The sequence below is a fragment of the Balaenoptera ricei genome, chromosome 19, assembly GCF_028023285.1.
Source record: "Balaenoptera ricei isolate mBalRic1 chromosome 19, mBalRic1.hap2, whole genome shotgun sequence".
NCBI classification, from domain to species: Eukaryota; Metazoa; Chordata; class Mammalia; order Artiodactyla; family Balaenopteridae; genus Balaenoptera; species Balaenoptera ricei.
This window is the reverse complement of record NC_082657.1, coordinates 1333844-1358017: the sequence shown is the minus strand read 5'-3', so window position 1 is coordinate 1358017 and position 24174 is coordinate 1333844. Positions and strand designations below refer to the sequence as shown.

Below are 24174 nucleotides of genomic sequence, written 5' to 3'. Positions count from 1 at the left end.
CTGATTCTCAATTTGTAAATAGTCCTTATACCAATAATAAAAAAATAACACAATTTAAAGTATTTGCAAAAGTTTTGAAGGTATACATCACCAAAGAAGTATAAATGGTAAAGAAGAAAATGAAAATATGCTCCTTGTCATTAATCACCATTGTAAACACAATTTAAAGCCATGGTGAGGTACTACTACACACTCATTTGAATGACTAGAATTCAAGAACAGATAATACCGAATTGATAAAGATGTGAAACAGTTACCACTCTCATATATTTCTTGAGGGAATAGAAATTGGGTGACTTCCCTGGCGGTCCAGTGGTTAAGACTCCACGCTTCCAGTGCAGGGGGCGAGGGTTCAATCCCTGGTCCAGGAACCTAGATCCGACATGCCGTGCGGCCAATAATAATAATAATAATAATAATAATAGGGCTGCCCTGATGGCGCAGTGGTTAAGAATCCGCCTGCCAATGCAGGGGACACAGTTTTGAGCCCTGGTCCGGGAAGATCCCACATGCCGTGGAGCAACTAAGCCCATGTGCCACAACTACTGAGCCTGCGGTCTAGAGCCTGCGAGCCACAACTGCTGAGCCCGTGTGCCACAACTACTGAAGCCCGCATGCCTAGAGCCTGTGCTCCGCAACAAGAGAAGCCACCGCAATGAGAAGCCCAGGCACCGCAACAAAGAGTAGCCCCCTCTCACTGCAACTAGAAAAAACCCGTGCGCAGCAACGAAGACCCAATGCAGCCCCCCAAAAAATAAATAAATAAATAAAATAATAATAATAATAAATAGAAATCGGTAATTAACCTTAGAAAATACAGTTGTACTCTTTTGAGATGGTATACATATACATATCATATGATATACACAGTAATTTCACTTGCAGGTATATCCTTAAGAAAAATTAAATCATATAACTCAGAAACACTTCTGTGGAAATAGTCACAAAAATAGCAGATTTATTCATAAAATCCAAAAAAACAGTATAATATTTGTGATTTTACTTTTATTTTTCCCCCATCATGTGTTAAAATATCTAAACTAATCCCAAGATAGAGTGGCTCATGCTACATCTCAAGTCCCCATGCTGGAACCTACCTCAATTTCTATTTTTTGTAAGTATCTGGCTCTGTCAGAAGTGGAAACCTAAGGCCACCCAATCAGAATACGCCTGCTCAGCTTTAGTTTTTCACACCCTAGCTCCCAAACTTCCCTGTACCCCATATAAGAAAAGTTAACCCAGCTATGACCAATCAGCAACTGCCTTGTATGAATTCCTTGTCCTCAAGGACAGGAATTTTATCTCAGTAATCTTAAGTAATCTGTGCATTCTGAATAGCTCTTTGGAGCTCCTTCCTGTTTGCTACACTGGATGATTCCCAGTTTGTGAATCAGTACATAAAAGCCAAATGGATTCCAAAATTAATGTCTCTGAAATTTTCCCTTAACACATATGTCAAGACTTTTTTCCTTTTTTTTAAAAGATAGATTCCTATGGTCCAAATATCATAAATTCAATTTTATATTCTACTCTTGAATTTTTAATTTCTTTGCTTTCTTTCTTCTTGTTTTTGGCAGGTATAGCAATGCTACTTAGAGCTATCTGACATGTTCCCTGATTGATATACTGGTTTATGTAGTGCATATATCAATAGAAAGTACTTTTTGCACGAAGGGACACAGGTTTAAAGTAAATGTATAATACTAAACACTACTGCAAAATAATTTTAATAGATACCCAATGCTAGTTTATGATATTTACTAATATCTTTAGTGTTACCAACATTTAGTTACTAACGTCAGACTTACTGAGTCTCATCAATCTGATTGGGTTCATTTGCATTTGCATTTTCCTGATGGAAAATACGGTTCTTTTATTTTTAGAAAATTTAGTTTCTTTCTGGTAATTCTAATCTCAAGTGGCATACAAGAATTTTGCCTTCACGGGTGTTAAATATTTCTCTCATTAATTTGTAGTATTTATTGAATTTACTTATTATTTATATATTAATGCTTAAAAAGTATAGGTGGCTCAATATCTTATGTGTTTTCTTCTTATTTCAATTTTTATGATTTTTTTAAAATAAAAGAAACCTGCTATTATGATATAGTTTGTGCATATGCTGTGATCATTTTTACATATGGTTTGAGAAGTCCTGCAAGGCATGCCAAATTAATAGTGTTGTGAAATGTGAAATAAAAAGGAGTCACTCATGTCAAAGGATTTTAACATGGAGCTGGGAGGCTATTAATTAGTGGACCTCCTGCACTTTCCCATCATGTGAAACCATGAACTTTTTTTTTTTCTAACATCTTTATTGAAGTATAATTGCTTTACATTGTTTTGTTAGTTGCTGCTGTGTAACAAAGTGAATCAGCTATACATATACATATATCCCCATATGCCCTCCCTCTTGCGTCTCCCTCCCACCCTCCCTATCCCACCCCTCTAGGTGGTCACAAAGCACCAAGCTGATATCCCTGTGCTATGCGGCTGCTTCCCACTAGCTATCTATTTTACCTTTGGTAGTGTATATATGTCCATGCCACTCTCTCACGTCGTCCCAGCTTACCCTACCACCTCCCCGTGTCCTCAAGTCCATTCTCTACGTCTGCGTCTTTATTCCTGCCCTGCCCCTAGGTTCTTCAGAACCATTTTTTTCCCCCTTAGATTCCGTATATATGTGTTAGCATACAGTATTTGTTTTTCTCTTTCTGACTTACTTCACCCTGTATGACAGACTCTAGGTCCACCCACCTCACTACAAATAACTCAATTTCTTTTCTTTTTAGAAACCCTGAACTTTTGATCTGGGCCAACCTGCAAATGTTCCAAGGACACTGCAAAAACGCCTTCAACTTGCCACAATAATGGGCTTATACCTCCCTCTAGTGATAGGCTTAGCACTCAACCCTGTTCAGCAAAGACTAGCTTCTGCAGCCAACTTCAATTAAAATTCTTTGTAACGCAAACCCCTCTTTGCCTTTAAAATCTCCTGACTTTTATTCCCCAGCTGGACACCTTTTGGTTGTCACTTGAATGTGTGTCCGCAATTGCAAATCTTTGATCCCAAGCAAATGTGTCATGCTTGATTAGTGCCGCTGAGGTTTACTTAGGTCCACAGTATCAACGACAGACTTCATTATCTAATTTTATATACTTATTCTCTTAGCCAATGATGAAGAACACAGGGATATTTAGTTGCATATAATTCCCTTTTTAATTTTTTATTCCAAAATCTTATTGACTTGATTTTTCTTACTTGAAAATTCTTCCAAGATTTTTATAAAAACAACAAGAACAAGTAGGACTGTGGCTACTTTCAGCCTTTTCACAACTGGAATGCTTTTTTGCTAATCCTGTATCAACTTTTATGTTGAGAAATGAGAGTTAAATCAGAATTTTGTAAAGGTTATACATAAAGGCTTTGCTGGGTCTACTTCGATGTGTTTTTAATTTGTACTTCCCTCAAGGACAAGTTGCATTAATGCCCTGGGGCTTTTCACATCACAAACCGGCAGCGAGGGGAACTACATTACCCAGAAGACTGTGCGGACCAGCCTTGTTCTCCTCTCCAATGAAGGCACCAAATTAGGGCTCTTCCGGATTGTGAAATAACCAGGGGCGGGACTTCCGGCGTCTTTCTGATGGCGGTCGTTTGGCGGCTTTTGCTGCCGTCTGCAGGACCCAAGGCTCTATCTAGGTCACTCGGTGGAGCGGAGCTTAGAGAAACTGGAAGGAGCCCGAGGGGGCGCCGTCCACACTGTCCAGGAGTGAGTGGGTTGCGGAACCCGCTTCCGGGATTTTCGGCCTAGGTCTCCACCATTATCCCGCGCGTCTCCTGGCACCACCGCGCCCACAGGGTCCTATGTCAACCAACGCGGTGCAGGACCCGGCCCAGGTGACTGTTCCGCCCCCCCGACCCAAATCCGCAAGCCCCCAGGGAGGGTCTCCTGCTCAGGGCACTGGGGTTCAGTCTTCTGCTTCCAGAACTTTAGGTGTGCGTGTGTGGTGGTCCCATTTCTGACAGGCTGTGTGACGCAGTGTGGAGCGTGTTAAAGGCTGTGGGCTTGGCCCGTGCAAAGCCTTGGAGGTGCTCAAGAGCCGGGAGCATTCGGGAGTCCAGGACTTAGGCTGTCACCACATGGACATCAGTCTGCCAGTGACCTCCTCCCCCAGGGCAGGAGGTTCTTTCTGCAGGGACAGGGCATTTAAGGAGGAGTCAACAGTCTGCATCAACTGAGCCAACAGTCAGTATTCTGGGAACCATGGAGGGTTGTGAATAAATCAGGACGACCCTCTGAGTTTTAAAGTATTTCAAAGGCTGCTCAGGGGAGAACAGACTGGGGAGGGGGAGCTGAGGGTGGAGACAGAGAGACCTGGGAGAGCCTAGTGCATTCCACTCCAAAGAGTAAGGTGGCTTCTGGACCAGAGTGGTGCCTATGGAAGTTGCTGACCTGAAACAAACAGCCTGCACGCTATTTCACTTGCAAAGATGGGTTTTTTTGTTTGTTTTTTTTTTGTTTTTTTTTCCAGAATCATCAGGGAATTGCAATTGGGGTGTGCAACCAAGGTGAGCTAAGACTTTTATACAGATTAAAGAAGGAAGTTACAAGGGCTATAGTCACCAAAGAGTCCATGGCTTTTCATTGGCCAAGTCCTTTCCAGGAAAGAAGAGAGTCTTTCTTCTTCCTTTTGGATACTGTTATTGTCTCAGGTCAGTGAGGGCTCCCCTTCTGGTGTGCCAACTTTAATTGAGGTTTCTGTTTATTAATTTTTTTTACAAAGGAATTTAAGTAATAAGATTCCCAGTAAACCTTAAAGATAATTGGTAGGATTTCCTGGTGCTGTGAATGTGGCTCCGAGCTAAAGGACAGACTAAAGTACAATAAAGATTTTCTTTTGGCAGAGCATCTGGGAAGACTTGAGACCAGACTGATGTGAGAAGTCAGTTTTAGGGAGAGATTAAAAGCTGGATTCGGGACATGCTGTTTCTGAGATCCCAAAGTTGAGGTAACAATAGGAGCTGCTGGAATCTGTAATCTGGAATTGGGGGAGGAGGACACTGGCGGACTGATGTCCATGTGGTGACAGCCTAAGTCCTGGACTCCAGCCAAGCCAGGATCACAAATTTAGGAGGGAAAGTCTTGTCACTTTTCTGTGCAAGGGGACCTCAGATGAAAGTAGAGAGACCTGGGGCTGGAGGGCAGGGCAGAGTGGGTGGGACTTTCTGAGGCTGCCTGAGGATGGCAGGGTCCTGTGGTTCCAGGGCTTTCTGGGGAAGCAAGGGTATAAAGAGTAAGGAGCCTTGCATGGGATGGAGATGGAGAAGGAGGTGTGACGTGTAGCTTCACTGCTCTGAACACTCAGCCGACTGTCTATTCCTTGTGGAGCCAGAAAAAGGTCAGCCAGGGTGGTGGAGCAGCTCAGGCCCAGTCAAGGGCACACGTGCCTCAGCTCTCCCAGGAAACTACAAGGTTAAAAATGTATAGATTTAACAAGTTAATCTTGTGTAAACAAGTAATAACTGCTTAAAATGAGAATATATATCTGTGCTATAATAAAATACATATGTTTAGGTTTTGTTTTGGGCTCTTCACCTAGAGCTCTGAACCCCTTGGAATTTCCTGGATTTAGGATTGTTTTTTGTTTTTCACAAGTAGCGTCTTTAATCACACAGGAGTTTGACTTAGCGTGGGTCCCCTAGATAACCTCAGGATTGGACTGGTCACCAGGAAAATAAGGTGAATAGAAGGTTAAACTTTCATCCCCACGTGGGACCACCCAAGGATCAGGGGGGAGCTGGAGACTAGGTATAAAAACTGCTGAACAATGAAATTCAAGGTTCCTTCAGATTGGTGAACACATTGAAATGGTGGAAGTGCTGGGAGAGTGGCATGTACTGAAAGGGCCTGGAAACCCCCTGCTGCCCTCTACTCCCCGACCCTGACCTAGACGTCGCTTCCATTTGACTGTTCCTAAGTTGTATACATTACAGTAAACCAGAAAAAGTAAGAAAAGTGTTTTCCTAACTTCATGGGTCATTTCAGCAAATTATCAAAACCGAGAAGGGGTTCATGGGAAACCCTGAATTTGTAGCCAAGTGGGACAGAAGTACTGGTAGCCTGGGGACCAGGGATCGGAACTGGCTTCTCAAAAGAGGGCAGTTTATGGGCCTGATGCCTTAAACCTGTGGATTCTATCACTAAGTTCAGGTAGTGTAATAATAGGAATGAACTGTAGGGCACCACAGTGGTGTCATAAAATTAGATAATTGGTGGTTGAAAAAAGATACTTTGTCTTAGAAAGCCTTGAAAGACATGTAAGAAAAACCTAATTTTAAAAAACATTTATAGAAATCTTAATCCTGTGCTCTGTAATAGCTGAATCTTAGCATGGGAGAGGTAATAATGCATTTGGTATGTACACATTATGAGATAGACATCCTAAGTGTTGCCGTTTATGTGAAGACACTGAGACTCAAAGAGAGTGAGTCTTTTTTTTTTTTTTTTTGCCACGCCCCGCGGCATGTGGGATCTTAGTTCCCCAGCCAGGGATGGCACCTGGGCACCCTGCAGTGGAAGCTTGGAGTCTTAACCACTGGTCTGCCAGGGAAGTCCCAAGGACGTTGAGTCTTTGTCTAAGCCTTTCGAGTTGTCAAGCTATAGCTCTGAAGACTGAGGATCTGAGGTCAGAGGTCAGCCTCAGATGACTCATGTCCAGGAAAAGGAAGGGAAGAAACGGCTCAGCCTTTACATCCTCACCATAATCACCTTTACCTCAGATACTCCCTCTTTTCACAGGTTCCCATGGTAGCAGCAGCATTTATGGTCCCTGGACAGGTAAGTGGAAGAAGCCCCAGTACCTACCCAGACATCATCCCTACCCCTGGTCCTGACACACAGATATAGAAGACAGTGTTGTCCTGCGATTCTGGGTCCTTAGGTCTGGGCCCTGGCATCATCTCAGGCACAGGACCATTAATCAAAGCCAGAAGTTGTACAGAGGTGTTCCCATGTGTCCAGTGGAGAAGGTCAAGTGGTGACATAACCTTGGGCACAGCCTGGAGATGAGACTGAGAGGGGAGTGTTCAGGGAACTGCAGGACCCATGACGTGGGCTGATAAAGACTGAGGGCATGAGTCATTCCTGGGATGGCAGCCTGAGGAGCTGGGCCTCTCCTGAGGGGGCGGGTCCATGCCACGTTGGCCGCAGAGGAGGGAAGTGATCTGACGCTGGGTCCGAAGAGGCTGCTCTGCCTGCCAAGAGGAGGAAGACTGGGGATGAGGGTGGAGCCGGGGGCCCAGTGGAGGGCACAGTCCTGGTAAATGTCGATTGTGACTGGATCCTGGCAATGGCTCTGTAGCAGGAGAGGAGGTGAGTCTCTCATTCTCGTTTGTGGTAGAGCTGATTTTCTGCTGTACAGGATGAGAGAGAGTAGTCTGACATGATCCCAGGATGTTTGCCTCTACGTGACGGTGGGGATGCCATGTCTGAGATGGGAAGTCAGAAGTAGGAGTAATGGACAGAAGGACTGTCCAGAGTTCCGTGTCCCCATGCTGAGTCTGAGATATTGTCGGGGTGTCTTGTGGGAGGTGTCAAGTGGGCCACTGGAAACACACACCTGGAGTTCAGGGAAGGTGTGGTTCAGGATTGAAGATACCCCTGAGCAGGTGGATGGCATGTGGACCAGGTCAGATTCCAGGCCCTCAGGTCATGTGTGAGTGCCATGAAATTTGTAGGCTGGGGAGGGTGTTCTCCGTGGACTGGCTCACCTCCCTGGGCACAGGGACAGGGGTGGCTGTCATCACTAAGATGGATGAGGCAGTGCAGTGACCATGAGTGTGTGGGGGATGGGAGTGGCCTCAGGGGAGGTCCTGGTCGTGGCACAGGATTCGAAGGGGTGGATAAGGTATGGATTGAGAGGCAAAGCAGGAATGGAGGTGAGATGACAGGGAGGTAAGGCCTGGGGCATTGTTTCCCCTCCACAGGCTCAGAGTCTTGTGATGACTGCGGTTGGAGCCTGAAGAGAGTGAGACTGGACGACAGACCAGCTGAGGGCAGATGACCGCAGCTGGGACAGGGTCTTGGGCTGGGCTGGGTGGTGGGGGGCTGGGCTTGGAATGAGAGGAGCAGAGAGAGGAAGGGGTGAGTGGTGCAGGGTCAACACGTGGGCCACTGTGGAGGAAGAGGGCTCCAGGCATCTGACCCCCCACGAGGTCTGGGTGCTGACGTGGGAACAGGGAGCAGGGCCAGGTGGGGGGACGGAAAGCAGTGCTGGGAACACCTGTAGCAGCGGGTCCCACAGAGGCCTGGGGAAGCACCGCGTGCTGGGTGGCACGTGGGGAACACGGTGAGGTGCCGAAGGCCTGTGGCCGAGGTGGTGGCGTGGGGTGGGGTGGGGGTCATGGTCAGGCACGTGAGGGAGTTGTGACCCTGCAGGGCTGGGCAACGGAGAGTGAGGGAGTGTGAGCATGGACTCAGGGCCCTTGTCCCCAGGCTTTACTCCAGGGGGCTGAGCACAAGTGTCATTGTATGTGGTGTGATCTGTGTGATCTCAGGAGAGTCGACTCTGAGGAGAGTGGCTGGGGGTCTGTGTGGCAGCCCCAGAGCGTCTTGTGAGACTGCATGTCTCCCTCTCTGTTTTAACTGAATGACGTAACGCTAGCAGGTTCCTGTAGTATCAGGACCTGGTGTGTCCTCTGAGCTGGGTCACTGGGGTAGACGACCATTACCTGGGGGTCCTGGTTGCAGAGGCTGCTGTGAACTCACTTGTCCCCCTCATGACAGGGCCATGTGATCTTTGAGGATGTGGCTGTGTCCTTCTCCCAGGAGGAGTGGGGTCTCCTTAACGATGCTCAGAGACTCCTCTACTGTGACGTGATGCTGGAGAACCTGTCACTTATAGCCTCTCTGGGTAAGGACCCATGTTCCCACACCATCGCCCCGTACGGGACTCTGCCCTTCTTTTTGCATGGCTCACTCCGTCCTTCCCAGCCTGGACCTTGGACACTGCTTACTCCCCTGATTTCCTGGCACTTGAGCTGCGTTCCCCCACCCTGTGTGTGTTCAGCCCTGTACCATAGTCCCTGAAGCCTTTCACAGAAGGCTTTCGTCTCAGAGGCTTGAAGCCTGCCCAACTGATGCCACTTAGCTTTGCCACCGCTTGTTGTGTTGACTGTTCAGATATGTGCAAGATCCGTGTCACACGTTCTAACCCTTTTTTTTGCACTGCCTGTGTCAGGAATTACAGACAGTTACATGGTCAACATTTGTGGTCAACCCTAGATTATGTTTGCAAGATTCCTTAAGGTTCTTCTAGTGATACATTTTTTTCCTGAAGTCTGTCATTGTTTGGTTCACTCTGGGCCAGTGTCTTTCTCCTAATGGCCCTATTTTCCTCTGAGGACTTTGATCTGGTAGGGTTCATAGTCACCCAGCCTGAGCTGAGGGGTGGAGGCAACCCTGGGTGCCTGACGAGGTGGGGCCCTCTCTAGTCATAGGAAGAGGGTTAATTGCATCCTGAGCCTGGTGAGTAGGAGCTGTAGGAAGGCATGATATCATTGATGAATTCTAATCCTACAGGGAAATGTTCTTTGCTCTCTCCTCTTTCCGTGTCAAGACTTATCATGCTCATACTTCATTTCTTTCTTCCACTTCTCCCCATTTGGACGTTTTGCCCACTTTTCATTTCTAATGTGATTTCTGACTCTTGTTTTCCACCTTAGTGTCCTCCACACCTCTCCTTTCCCCCTCTCTGCACTGTTCTCCAATTTTATGTATTTTGTATATTGTATATGCATATCCTTAATGTATCATGAGAGGTACATGTTTACTTACATTGTCTTTGAACACTGATAGTCAGGTGTAATTGCATTTTCCTGGATTGAGACACGCATTCTACAGAGCTGACACTTGTCACCACCAGAAAGTCCTGCTGAAAGCCATTGGCCGAGGAGTGGGTTGTTCTAGCCTCTCCTCCCGGCATGGCGCCACATCCTGGTATCCTGTGTTCTTGCTGGTTTGAGACATCTTCTGTTCTGTAACCATCAGAGGCCTAGTATTGCACAGTATCCCCTTCTACCACTTGACCCTTCCTCCCTTGTTTTAATAACAAACCCATGGGCTTATTCCTACATGTGTCATGCACAGATTTGTAGTGGGCTCCTGTCCCACCAACGTCTCCATACAGTTTATCAGCATTTTTGTGCTTTCAGGGTGTTGGCGTGCAGTAGGTACTGAGGAGGCTGCTTCTGAACAATGTGTTTCTGTAGAACAAGTGACACAAGACAGGAATCCAAATCCAGACCTATCTATCCTGAAGACTCTTACTTCAGATACAGGTGCCCTGGGAGAGAAAGACGTTTTGTACCTGGCTGAGCACCAAGGAGTGCATCCTGGGCTGAAACCGTCCTCTTCTGGGGCTTGTGGGAAAATGTTCACTTCTCACCTACAACAGCACCAGAAGCAGCCCAGTGGAGAGAAACACCTCAGAAGGGAAGAGAACGGGGCCTTGCTTGTGACGAGCTGCAAAGTCTTTTTACCCAACAATATGTTCGCATGTGGAGAGGTTGAGAAGGCTTTCCTAGGCAGCTTGGGCTTTCCCCAGCACCAGCCCTCCCACGATGGACAGCATCCACGTAGAAGCAGGCAGAGCAGGGAGGTCTCTCACCCTGGGCAAGGGCATTATGAGTGCAGCGAATGTGGCAAAGCCTTCAGTAAGAAGTATAAATTCACTGAGCACCTGAGAGTTCACACTGGAGAAAAACCTTATGGGTGCAGCGACTGCGGGAAGTTCTTCAGACTCAGGGGGGGTCTTTCTCATCATCGGAGAGTTCACACAGGAGAAAAGCCTTTTGATTGCAGTAAATGTGGGAAAGTCTTCATCTACAAATGTAAACTTGTTCAGCACCAAAGAGTCCACACTGGAGAAAGACCCTATGAGTGTAATGAATGTGGGAAAGCCTATGCCCGCAAGGATTCACTTGTCCAGCACCAAAAGGTCCACACTGGAGAGAAACCTCATAAATGCAGTGAATGTGGGAAGCTCTTCCTTTACAGAAATAAACTTCTTGTGCATCAGAGGATCCATACTGGAGAAAAGCCTTTTAAGTGCACTGAATGTGGGAAGTCCTTCAGTTATAAAACCAGTCTTATTATCCACCAGAGAACCCACACTGGAGAAAGGCCTCATATGTGCAGTGAGTGTGGGAAAGCCTATGTCAACAAAAAAAGTCTTATTGTACACCAGAGAATTCACAATGGAGAAAAAGTTTATGGGTGTAAGAAATGTGGGAACTTCTTTATAAGCAGCTTTGCCCTCAATAAACACCAGAATATTCACACTGCACAAAGGCGTTACGAGTGCAGCGAATGTGGGAAAGCTTTCAAGAGGAAAATCAGACTTGCTGAGCACCAGAGAATCCACACTGGAGAAAGACCCTATGAGTGTAATGAATGTGGGAAAGCCTTCAAGCTAAAGAATACACTTGTTAGCCACCGAAATGTCCACACTAGAGCAAAGCCTTTTCAGTGCAGTGAATGTGGGAAGCCCTACAGTAACAAAACAAGTCTTGTTGTCCACCAGAGAATCCACACTGGAGTAAAGCCTTTTCAGTGCAATGAATGTGGGAAGCCTTACAGTTACAGAACAAGTCTTATTGTCCACCAGAGAATCCACACTGGAGAAAGGCCTTATGAGTGTAGTTCTTTGTATGTAGCTCCAAGCTCATAAAAAAGAGGAAAGTTCACACTGGAGAAATGCTTTCTGGACTTATGCGTTCCTTCACTTGAGTTAATATCTAGCACCACAATTCCTGTGTTGTAGAGTAGGTGAATGTTTAACTTATGTGGGGTCAAACTTTTTAAAGTGATAGTATCCTTTTACAGTCTCGCCAGAAACACCAGGACCCAAGTTCCCATTCTTTCCATTCTTACCAACACTTGGTACGTGCAGGCTTTCTAATTTTTGTGACATCATAGGTGTATAGTGGTATCAAGTGATTTTAATTTGCATTTCTCTAATGACATGATGCTGAGTGGTCTTCCATGTGTTAATTTCCAGCCATATATTGTTATTGAAATTTCTGTTCATTTGATTTGTTGTTCTAATTACTGAGTTTTGACATTTCTTCATGAATTATTGATTAAGGTCCTCTAATGGAAATACTTAGCAATACATTCTTCCAGAATTGGTCTTGTCTTTTCAATCACTTTTCAGAGAAAAAGTTCTTAATTTTAGTGTAGTCTAATTTGTCCATTTATTCTTATACTTTTTCCCTTGTTTCCTCCTGTAACTTTTATGGTTTAGGGTTTTTATTGATGTAAATGAATCATTTTCAATTAATTGTGGAAGTTATTTTTTAAAATATAGATACCCAATCTGCTGCAGTGATACTGATTTAAAAGATTATACCTTTTCCCCTGAATTGTTTAGTATCTTCATCGAAGGTCAGTCATTTATGTATATGTTTATTTCTGGAATTTCTATTCTGTTGCATTTATCTACTTTATTTATGCCAGTATTTTCATGTATTAACTAATTTGTTTTTATAGTATGTCTTGAAATCAAGGTTGTATACTCCTTTGACTTTCTTTTTTTTTCAGTCATTATAGCCTTTCTTGGTTCTTTGCCTTTCCATATGAAGTTTAGAATCCACTTTTCAGCTTATACAGCACAAAAAATCCTACTAGGAGTTTCACTGGGATTGCATTTAGTCTTCAATTTATTTTTATTTTTATTTTTATTTTTTGGCTGTTCTGCGCAGCTTATGGGATCTTAGTTCCCTGATCAGCAACTGAACCCGGGCCAGGGCAGTGAAAGCGCCGAGTCCTAACCACTGGACCTCCAGGGAATTCTCCTAATCTTCAGTTTAGAAAGAAATACTGAGTGTCCCAATCCATAAACATGATATATCTTCTTTTATGTAGATCTTATTTAATTTTGGATGGAAATGTTTTTAGATTTCTTTTTATAGGTCTTGCATATGTATTTTCTACATCTGATAATATTGTGAATGGGAATTAAAAAATTTTTTTTTCTTTGTGAAATGTTCAGTGCTAGTACACTAAGAGAGATATCAAACTACGGATAGAAGCAAGCCTTCTTAATCCTACAACATCTACAAAGAGCTATTAGAAATACTATACCTTGGAACCATTATTAAACTATTGCCATTAGAATAAAAGGAGGACAGCTGCTCATTGTTCTCTTATTCAGTATCATCCTGGAGTTCCAATTTCATTCAATACGAAAAAAAAAAAACCCCGGCAAAATAATGAATATGTAGCAATTGGAAACGAAGAAAGAAACCACCTAAAATATGTCCTCAGTTTTCATCTTCACTATGAATCCAAATGTGGACACTCATTTTGGTGCCTCAGCCCATCGTAAACTCATAATTTTTTCATCACCCATTCGCTGACCTTCTTACTTCCTTAGGACCCATCACCTTCTATTACACTATGCAACTTAATATCATAGAAGAACTGCTTATTTTATTTTTCTATCAAATACAGAGTAAGTTCCAGTAGGAAAACATGTATTTACATGTTGTGCATTGATACATTCTGTATTCCTAGAAACATGTCTGAAACACATATGGTACTTTTTTTTTTTGGCCTCACTGCGCGGTATGTGGGGTCTTAGTTCCCGGACCAGGGATCAAATCCTTGCCCCCTGAAATGGAAGCACAGAGTCTTAACCACTAGAACGCCAGGCAAGTCCCCCATGTGGTACCTACTGACATCTTAAAATACGGAACAAAATGATAATGCACATTTAACATTCATTTGCACAACTGTGGGTATACTTTCTAACTCTCCTCACCCTGCCTTTTCCTTCAGTTTTACTACCATGAATGCTCTGAGTTATAGGAAGAAATTATGTTTTGTGAAAAGCCTTTAAATATACTAGAGAATCCCCAGTAGGCATTTTAGTGGTTTCCTTCTCTCACTTATTAGATGTCAAGTTTTGGGGGTTTTTTCCTCACATTCCAGTGGGATTTTGATTATTTCAAAAACCAGTTTTTCACCATCAATTTCTGCCACTCCTCATGGATATCTATCTCATTAAGCACTTTTATTTATTTATTTTTTTAGTTTATTTATTTATTTCTTTTTGGCTGCGTTGGGTCTTCATTGCTGTGGGCGGGTTTTCTCTATTTGCAGCCAGTGGGGGCTACTCTTCGTTGTGGTGTGCGGGCTTCTCTTTGGGATGGCTTCTCTTGTTGTGGAGCAAGGGCTCTAGGTGCGCGGACTTCAGTAGTTGTGGTGCATGGGCTTAGTTGCTCCACGGCATGTGGGATCTTCCCAGACCAGGGCTCGAACACATGTCCCCTGCATTGGCAGGCGGATTCTTAACCACTGTGCCACCAGGGAAGCCCAGGTACTTTTAATAGCTCTGGGTAGTTACACAGTCTCAAATGTTTTTCAGAGTGTTTCTCCTCTCCGTATGCAGACACTGTCAGTGCACTTACAGGTGATGTGGTAATCACTTCCAAGGAGCAGATGACATCGTGGGGTTCTAAACCTTTATCTCAGGCTTACGTGTCCCCATTGCACACTCAGATGCTGCCATGGCAGTCCTTGTTATGGGAGCAAATACACATTTGGTAAGTATCTCTTCAGGTATCTGATTCTTAGAAAACATTTATGTCAGGAAACCGGAAATTAACTATTCTTAAAATAAATTTCACTTCCTGAGGTCAGGACAATAAAAAAGGAACCACCTTAAATAGGTTATATATATAGATATAGACAGACATAAGAACAAAGCCATAAAAACAGGAAAGGCATTTGCTGAGGAAACCAGAGGCATGTTGCCCCTCATCAACGTGCATCAGGAGTGCCTGACACTTCCCCTCTCTCCTCAGTTGCATTGTTTTGAAACTTGTTTCACTGGCTTCTCTCTAAACACACTGACCATAAACAGGGTTCACTGTAGAGGCTTCAAGATAAGGTAGTGAGTAATAATATGAAGAAGATGAGCTCCTACTCTGAGTAGACGCCTAGTGTCTGTGTGGTATCTGCTGATGAGGGGCATGTTGTGTCATGGAGACTTTAATGATGTGTCTGTAAATTTTTATCCTTGGCAGAAGGCTGTTCATTGCATCTTAAGTACTTGGATGTTCTCTTTATCACAGTAATCAACACCCTCTACCCTCCTAGGGCCTTGGCTTCCATTCCTCACCTATAAAAATGGATCCATTCTTCTGTCATCTGTATGTCTATCATCCACCTATATGTCTATCATCTATATATCTATCTCTGTCATCTTTGCCTTATTGTGATTTCATCTCAATGACATGTCCCATTTATAAGATAATTTTCTTAAACAGAAAATAAAAATTTGGACCAGACATCCTCTTAGAAGAATGGAATCACCCTGCACTCAGTGAGAACAGGGCATTTAATTTAGACCCTTCCTGTGTCTCTGCAGAACCTCTATGATCAGGGGAAGTTATCAATCATTACTACCTGTGACTCACTGGAGGTCATTAAGAGTGGACTGATCCACAACCTCAGCAATGTCATGGTTGTTAGACTCTCAGATTTACGCACACTCCCAAATTCTCACGGGAAATTCTCCTGGCATATGTTTTTATTTGTCTTCATCTTGTGATTCTTTTTTTTTTTTTTTTTTTTTTTTTAATCAACTCCCTACCACTGTGGTTCTGTTGTCATTCCTGAGTTTGTGGCACATGGTTAGTACTTTTTTTTTTTTTTTTAATTTTTTTTTATAGCTACTTTATTTATTTATTTATTTTTGGCTGTATTGGGTCTTCAGTTCGTGCGAGGGCTTTCTCTAGTTGCGGCAAGCGGGGGCCACTCTTCATCGCGGTGCGCGGGCCTTTCACTATCGCTGCCCCTCCCGTTGCGGGGCACAGGCTCCAGATGCGCAGGCTCAGTAGTTGTGGCTCACGGGCCCAGCTGCTCCGTGGCATGTGGGATCTTCCCAGACCAGGGCTCGAACCCGTGTCCCCTGCATTAGCAGGCAGATTCTCAACCACTGCGCCACCAGGGAAGCCCCATCTTGTGATTCTTATCAAGATTTCTGGTTCTTTCCTTTGTCCCTTATTTTGCTTCATTTTCTAGTTTTGTAACCTATTTTCATCACACTGGTGATATTTTTTACTTCAACCTTAAATAGAATTATAAAAATAATGTTTACTATGAATATTTTGAATGAACCCACTGGTGTATAAAGTTAAACTGAATAATGACATTGATACACTACACTCCTCCTCCCTTACAAAGTCCGCATCCCAGAGAAGGAACACTTCACAATTGGTGAGGATCTCTCCAGACAGAAATGACAACTTCATACAAATATTCGATAAGATCTTGGAGAACACCCCCTAACCACTGGACCACCAGGGAATTCCCTCCCTTGGATTTTTTAATTGAAATATTTATTGTGAAAATCAGTGATTCACATGCAAGGGTAAGAATGCAGAGAGGGAGTTCCCTGGTGGTCTAATGGTTAGGATTTGGCGCTTTCACTGCCGTGACCCAGGTTCAATCCCGGGTTGGGGAACTGAGATCCTGTACACGTTGTGGCACAGAAAGGAGAGGACAAAGGAAAGGAAAGGGAAGCAAAGGGAAAGGGAAGGTAAGGAATCAGGTTTACAGCTGTTGTCCAGGGGTTCCATTCTCAGCAGAGGAGTCAGGTAATGCCCTTCAGTCAGCCCTACATCTCCTCTTCCCTGTACTACAAAAAGTGAAATCTTTTTGGCAAGGCTGAAAGGGCCTTAAATATTGTATGGGAGACCCTTTCTATGTTCCAGAAATGGTTTAGGAAATCTGGAAGGAACTCGAATTAAGAAACTAGACACTCACAGGTCTGTACAATTAATGGGCACCATTCTAACTGCTATATATAAGTTTGCCTCCAGCAGGTTAATATTTCCCACAAATGTTCCCCTGCAACTCTTCTGTCCTGGAGATTGGGTCCTACTGAAATACTGGAAAACTAAGCATCCAGAAGACCAGTCCATATTTGCTGGGCCAGACCTTATAAGGAATGACACAGGGAACAGAAACCACGCTGTTGAAGAAAACCATGACCAATATCATCCAAATCCTGGCTGATTCCAGATCCCCGATACTGACTTCACTGAATGGGCAGTGAACCCCAACAGATCTTAAGTTGCTTTCAGAAGGAAGTTACGAGAAAGAAATTAAGGTGAGGGACTTCCCTGGTGGTCCAGTGGTTAAGAATCTGCCTTCCAATGCAAGGGACGTGGGTTCGATCCCTGGTCGGGGAACTAAGATCCCACATGCCATGGGCCAACTAAGCCCGTGCACTCTAGAGCCCGTTTGCCATAACTAGAGAGCCCGTGTGCTGCAACTGCTGAGCCCACGCACCACAATGAAAGATCCCGCGTGCTGCAACTAAGACCCGACACAGCCAAATAAATAAAATAAATAAACTATTTTTTAAAAAAGAAATTAAGGTGAATGGTACCAAAGCTCTTGTTCAGTCAATAGGATTGTCTGCTGGCTTTATAGTACTGTTAACCTAACTGCATGCCTGACATTTATGACTGAGGAACTCTAATCTTTGTGGGGATATCTATGCTCCTAGTGGGATGGCTACAGTGGTGACTTTGGCAAAGTAAAATTCTTCAGAAGGTAATGCTCCAAGGCCAAGCAACAAATAATTAGCTCACTAGATCACCAAAATGAGTGTCCTTTTCTTTTGCTATATTTCCTCTGTGATTTTATCCTTCCAGGTTTGGAAGAATAATTAGGATTTCTCAAACATTGGGAAAAACAGGCAATCTTTCTAGATGTTGGCTATGTCATCTAAATCCTTTTTCTGTACGTAATCATGCTGACCCCTTGGTTGTGCCTGTCATCAGTTTTTTGGCCATCCTGAACTTCACTATGATTATGATTAAAAAAAAAAAAACAAACTTCAGATGTACTATGGGAAAAAGTTGACTCGTTAGCCAAAGTAGTCCTAGATAATCGTATAGCTCTAGATTATATACTAGCTGAACAGGGTGAAGTTTGTGTTATTGCTAATACCTCTTGTCATGTATACATTAATGCCTCAGCTGAAGTGGAAACTCATATAGACAAAATCAGGCAACAGACTACTGGCTACAGCAAATATCCCAGAAGTACTGGGTCCAAACGGGTTTCCAGGACTATTTTCCTGGATCCAATCTCTTAGGAAATATGTGCTCATGGATCCCATCAGGAATAAGGTGTATATTAGAGGGATTACTTAACTAGGTGGTGTTGTTTTATGCTTGCTAGGATTTATATTCCTTCTTGTCAAAACTCTATACTTGCTGTTTGTTTCATATGTTTAAACCCAAAACCCCAACCCATATGAACATAAAGGCCCAGAACCAAAGCCTTGGCCTCATCTAGGGAATCATGAGTATTTGCAATCAAATAAGAAACAGTTTCATTCCTCCCTCAAACCCATATCAGGCCCATGCCTCTCTTCTGCAGGAAGTAGCCAGAGTGGTCATTGCCCCTCTTCACTTAAGACTGAGGAATGATCAAAAGACGGGGGGTGGGGGTGGTGTGATGAATTGGGTGATTGGGATTGACATGTATACACTGATGTGTATAAAACTGATGACTAATAAGAACCTGTTGTATAAAAAAATAATATTCAAAAAAAAAAAAAAAGATGGGGGATTGAAACTGTGCCCTATAGGGTTAAAAAACCCATCCTGAAACCGTGCCCCATAGGGTTAACAGAAATTGGTGACTAACAGAAATTCTTGAACTTGTCTGACAGAACAGAAGATAACAGAGCAGCTAGTTCACCTTGGCTTGTAACACAACAAAAGTGGCTGAAAATAGATGAAACCAATGTGGCCAATCCGAGTATGCACAGAATAGACTCGGTTGTTTGATACGTGACCTTCAACTTTACGACCCCAAATTCCCCCAAACGTTTCATACCAACTCCTCCTGAATTTGCACGTGTCCCTGAAAGCATGTAGCTCCATTGTGCCTGCACAGAACGATGATTATTTCACCTTTTCCTGCCTCCAATCACCTTCCCTATACCACTGACCACACTACACTCTTCACCCATAAATGGCCCAAGTTCCCCATCTCCCAAAAGGTGTATTTGGTATTTTTTCTCCAGTCTCCTCACTTGGCTGCCTTGTACAAATAAAAATAAGCCCTTTCTCTGCTGCAAACCTCCACATCTCAGTATTTGGCTTGCTGCACATTGGGCAAACGAACCTGGTTTGGTAACATGTTTTTCTTCACATAAAATTTGTTTCTATAAATGCAAAATAAACGAGACTTAATTTTCTCTGAATGAGAATGAATGTTAACTTTTTACAACTAGAGAAATTTAGAAACATACTAGACTTTGGCTAACAATACATGCCCCTCCCCCCCTTTGCAAAACATATAGGAACACCACCAAAAGCACTTACGCATAGCAGCAGCTATCATTCTCAAACTCAGCATCTGGGAACCCATCTTCCCTGTCTTACTGCTCATCACATGCTTGTAGCAAGAAGTCTTTAGAGTGAAACCTGTGAGGTTCAGTGTGCTTACTAGGGGTAAGTGAGAGATGTTTTCATAGAGGGCTGGTAACAGGAGGAGAAAGGAAAATCTCCAGCAGCCCTGAAGCAGGTGGACAAGTGTGGTGATAGCCTCTGGTTCCCTTAACAAATGTCTTTCCTTTCCTGTTTTTGTCTGTTTGTCTGCTATCTGTCTCTAAATTTTTTTATCTTTCAACATCAGAAAGCCTTATTATTTTAAAAAATGCTTATTTATTTATTTTTGGCTGCATCAGGTCTTTGTTGTTGCGCACAGGCTTTCTCTAGTTGCGGCGAGCAGGGGCTACTCTTTGTTGCAGTGCACAGGATTCTCATTGCGGTGGCTTCTCTTGTTGCCAAGCATGGGCTTAGTTGCTCCATGTTATGTGGGATCTACTCATTGTGGTGGCTTCTCTTGTTGCAGAGCACGGGCTCTAGGCACGTGGACTCAGTAGTTGTGGCTTGAGGGCTCTAGAGTGCAGGCTCAGTAGTTGTGGCACACGGGCTTAGTTGCTCAACGGCACGTGGGATCTTCCCAGACCAGGGATTAAACCCATGTCCCCTGCATTGACAGGTGGATTCTCGACCACTGTGCCACCAAGGGAAGTCCCGCCTAATTATTTTAAGAAAATAATCTTCATAGATTTCCTGAAATACATTCCTTAAGAGAATGTGAAACCTATCTGGAGGAAAAAAAAAAAAAGCTACTAACCCAATTGTTGTTTGCTGTGAGAACAGTGGCTGCAGGTGTGGAAAAGGGGGATTCTGAACCCTGGGTAAAGGTTTTGAAATGCCATAATCTCATCTTTTTGGTGGAAGGTGATTAATCACTTCATCTGTAATTGCAGTAATAGTGTCTGCAAAGGGATTTGAGATCATTTCTGGAAAACATTTGTGAGTTATGCAACCACTGAAAGCTATTAAAAGTGATTAATAAAGATATCTAACAGGAGAGCAGAACAGATAGGGAAGAAATTACTTTGGAAATAAACAAAAATCCTAATGGAAAAGGAGCAGAAGACACTGAAATCTAATAGTTGAGAGAAGAAAGAAAAAAACTGAGCACATCCTATCCATCTTTCTTAGTCAATTCAGCGTTTGAATCCAAAATATGACTTCTTTCCATTCCTGAGAACCCTTGAAGGTATTGAAACTGATTGGGTGAGACGGGAATGAGCAGTGTTGGAAAAAATAGCAAACAATGTTACAAATGAACAGGAACTTCCGGTTTTCATGTTTGTTCAGTGCTTCAACATATATTCATTGTGTACCTTGTCAGGCACATTCCTAGATATATATGAGTGCACAGAACATAATAAGTAAAAAAATGCTTCCTCATGGAAATTGCATTCTGGTTAAGGGAAACACACAACAAGCAATGTGCTAAGTTGTTAAATTACGTAGTATCTTAGACAGTAATAATAGGTCTTAGGGAAAGAGCAAAGAAGAACCACACAGAGGTGAAGAAAAGTATAGGGAGTAGGGAAGCATTGCAATAGTAAATTGGGTCTCCATAGTAGGAGTCAGGTGTAGATGAAATTTGAGGAAATAATTAAGGTGGTTAGTGATAAAGTCTTTATTTATTCCTTCACAAACGTTATATATTTATTTTCTTGCTGTATTTCACTAGAGAGAAACACCAATGTAACACTGAATAAAAGTGCATAGAGGAGTTCACAATGTGCGGGGAAGTATTTTATAAGGCACAAAGAGGTATGACATTTGCAATCGCACTTTTGTAGAAGCATTTTATAAGATAAAAGAAGATCCTTCTGTATTAGTTTGATCTCCCTCTCCTCTCCATCTCTCTCTCCTCACACATACACCAATTAAAAAAACAAAAACAAAAACAGAACAAAACAAAAAAAAAAAACACTGGAAAAAGTATTTTGAACTGAATAGAAAAAAACAACAGAAGAAAATTTGTGAGAGGTTTCTTTTTTGTTGCATTCATTCATTATTTTTTTATGTTTATATTAGGTTCACGTGTATAACACTGATTATTTTTGTGCATTATGAAATGATCACCTCAATAAGACCAGTTACTATGTTTGAGCACTGGTTACAATATTATTGACTATATTTCCTATGTGCAAATTACATCCTCATGACATTCATTTTATATCTGGAAGTTTCTACCTTGTAAGTTGCTTCACCTATTTTGTCCACTCCCTCAGCCCCCTCCCCTCTGGTAACCACGAGTTTGTTCTCTGTATCTATGAGTCTGTTTCTGTTTTGTTTGTTCATTTGTTTTGTTTTTTAGATCCAACATAGAGGTAAAATCATACAGTATTTCTTTCTCTGACTTATTTCACTTAACATAACACCCTCCAGGTCCATCCATGTTGTCACAAATGGCACGATTTCTTATTTTTTATGGCTGAGTGATATTCCATTGTGTGTGTTATACATATACACACACACACACACATACATACCACATCTTTATCCATTCATCTATTGATAAACTTAGGTTCCGTCCATATCTTGGCTATTGTAAACAATGCTGCAATGAACATAGGGGTACATATGTCTTTTCAAATTAGTGTTTTTGTTTTCTTCAAATACTCTGAAGTGTAACTGTTCAACCATTGATAGTTCTATTTTTAGTTTTTTGAGGAACCTCCATACTGTTTTCCACAGTGGCTGGGCCAATTTACATCCCCACCAACAGTGTTTGAGGGTTCCCTTTTCTCCACATTCTGGTCAACACTTGTTTCCTTTTTTAAAAATTTATTTTATTTATTTATTTTTGGCTGCGTTGGGTCTTTATTGTTGCATGTGGGCTTTCTCTAGTTGTGGTGAGCGGGGGCTACTCTTTGTTGCCATGTGTGGGCTTCTCATTGCAGTGGCTTCTCTTGTTGTGGAGCGTGGGCTCTAGGCACATGGGCTTCAGTAGTTGTGGCTCACAGGCTCTAGAGCACAGGCTCAGTAGTTGTGGCACATGGGCTTACTTGCTCCACAGCATGTGGGATCTTCCCAAACCAGGGCTTGAACCCGTGTCCCCTGCATTGGCAGGCAGATTCTTAACCACTGCACCACTAGGAAGTCCTGTTTTTTCTTTTTGATAAGCCATTCTGACATGCGTGAGGTGGTATCTCATTGTGGTTTTGATTTGCATTTCTATCATGATTAATGAAGTTGAGCACCTTTTCATGTGCCTGTTGGCCATCTGTATGTCTTCTTTGGAAAAATGTCTATTCTGCTCCTTAGCCGTTAAAAAAAAAATTTTTTTTTTTAATATAGAGTTGTATGAGTTCTGTATATATTTTGGATTATCAACCCCTTATTGGATATATCATTTGCAAATATCTTCCCCCATTCAGTAGGCTGCCTTTTCATTTTGTTGGTGGTTTCCTTTGCTGTGCAAAAGCTATTTAGTTTAATGTGATCCCACTTATTTATTTTTGCTTCTGTTGCCATTGCCTGAGGAGACACATCCAAAAAAATATTGCTAAGACTGATGTCAAAGAGGTTACTGCCTATGTTTTCTTCTAAAGAGTTTTATGGTTTTGGGGTCTTAAATTTAAGTCCTTAATCCATTTTGAGTTTATTTTTGTATATGGTGTAAGTGGTCTAGTTTTATTCTTTTTTTAAAAATAAATTTATTTATTTATTTATTTATTTTTGGCTGCATTGGGTCTTCATTGCTGCACACGGGCTGTCTTTAGTTGCGTCAAGTGGGGGCTACTCTTCATTGCGGTGCGCAGGCTTCTCATTGTGGTGGCTTCTCTTGTTGCGGAGCACAGGCTCTAGGCACACAGGCTTCAGTAGTTGTGGCACGCGGGCTCAGCAGTTGTGGCTCGTAGGCTCTAGAGCACAGACTCTGTAGTTGTGGTGCACGGGCTTAGTTGCTCCACGGCATGTGGGATCTTCCCAGACCAGGGCTCGAACTTGTGTCCCCTGCATTGGCAGGCAGATTCTTAACCACTGTGCCACCAGGGAAGCCCCCTAGTTTTATTCTTTCACGTGTAGCTACCTAGTTTTCCCAACACCATTTATTGAGGCAACTGTCCTTTCCCAATTGTATACTCTTGCCTCCTTTGTCATAGATAAATTGACCATATGACTGTGGGTTTACTTCTGGACTTTTTACTCTGTTCCATTGATCTATGTGTCTATGTGACAGGACCATACTGTTTTGATTATGATAGCTTTGTAGTATGGTTTCAAGTCTGGGTGCATGATACCTCCAGCTTTGCTCTTCTGTCTCAAGACTGCTTTGGCTATTTGGGGTCTTTTGTAGTTCCATACAAATTTTAGAAATATTTGTTTTAGTTCTGGTGAAAAATGTCATTGGTATTTTGATAGAGATTGCATTGAGTCTGTAGATTGCTTTGGGTAGTATGTATATTTTCATGATATTGATTATTCCAATCCATGAGCATGGTATATCTTCCCATTTGTTTGTATCATCTTCAATTTCTTTCCTCAGTGTCTTATAGATTTTAAACTACAAGTCTTTCACCTCCTTGGTTAAATTTATTACTAGATATTTTATTCTTTTTGATGCAACTGTAAATGGGATTATTTTCTTCATTTCTATGACAGTTCATTATTAGTGCACAGAAATACAACAGATTTCTGTATACTAATTTTGTATTCTGCAATTTTAGTCAATTCACTTAGCTCTAACAGTTCTTTGG

At 42.7% G+C, this 24174-nt stretch overlaps 1 protein-coding gene across 10 annotated transcripts; it reads left to right on the top strand.

The window, feature by feature from the left end:
- Nucleotides 1-3632: 3632 nt before the first annotated feature.
- Nucleotides 3633-12118, top strand: LOC132353221 (zinc finger protein OZF-like). 10 transcript variants are annotated; one of them, XM_059904258.1, is made up of 7 exons: nucleotides 3633-3901; nucleotides 4031-4250; nucleotides 4537-4717; nucleotides 4910-5013; nucleotides 6804-6842; nucleotides 8790-8916; nucleotides 10217-12118. In XM_059904258.1, exons 5-7 carry the CDS (start codon nucleotides 6810-6812, stop codon nucleotides 11731-11733), a joined length of 1677 nt encoding a protein of 558 aa, XP_059760241.1. In that variant the 5' UTR covers nucleotides 3633-3901; nucleotides 4031-4250; nucleotides 4537-4717; nucleotides 4910-5013; nucleotides 6804-6809; the 3' UTR covers nucleotides 11734-12118. The 10 variants fall into 10 exon arrangements, with proteins under 10 accessions (XP_059760241.1, XP_059760242.1, XP_059760243.1 ...); XM_059904259.1 differs by lacking the exon at nucleotides 4031-4250 and having other exon boundaries at nucleotides 4537-4573; XM_059904260.1 differs by lacking the exon at nucleotides 4031-4250 and having other exon boundaries at nucleotides 4537-4573; nucleotides 4895-5013.
- Nucleotides 12119-24174: the final 12056 nt, after the last annotated feature.

Excerpts from the sequence above, each read along its gene's own strand:
- LOC132353221 (XM_059904254.1), top strand. The coding sequence starts at position 3,869 with ATGTCAACCAACGCGGTGCAGGACCCGGCCCAG. Across the intron at positions 3,902-6,803 it reads CGGTGCAGGACCCGGCCCAG|GTTCCCATGGTAGCAGCAGC; the intron begins GTGACTGTTCCG and ends CTCTTTTCACAG. Across the intron at positions 6,843-8,789 it reads CATTTATGGTCCCTGGACAG|GGCCATGTGATCTTTGAGGA; the intron begins GTAAGTGGAAGA and ends CCCTCATGACAG.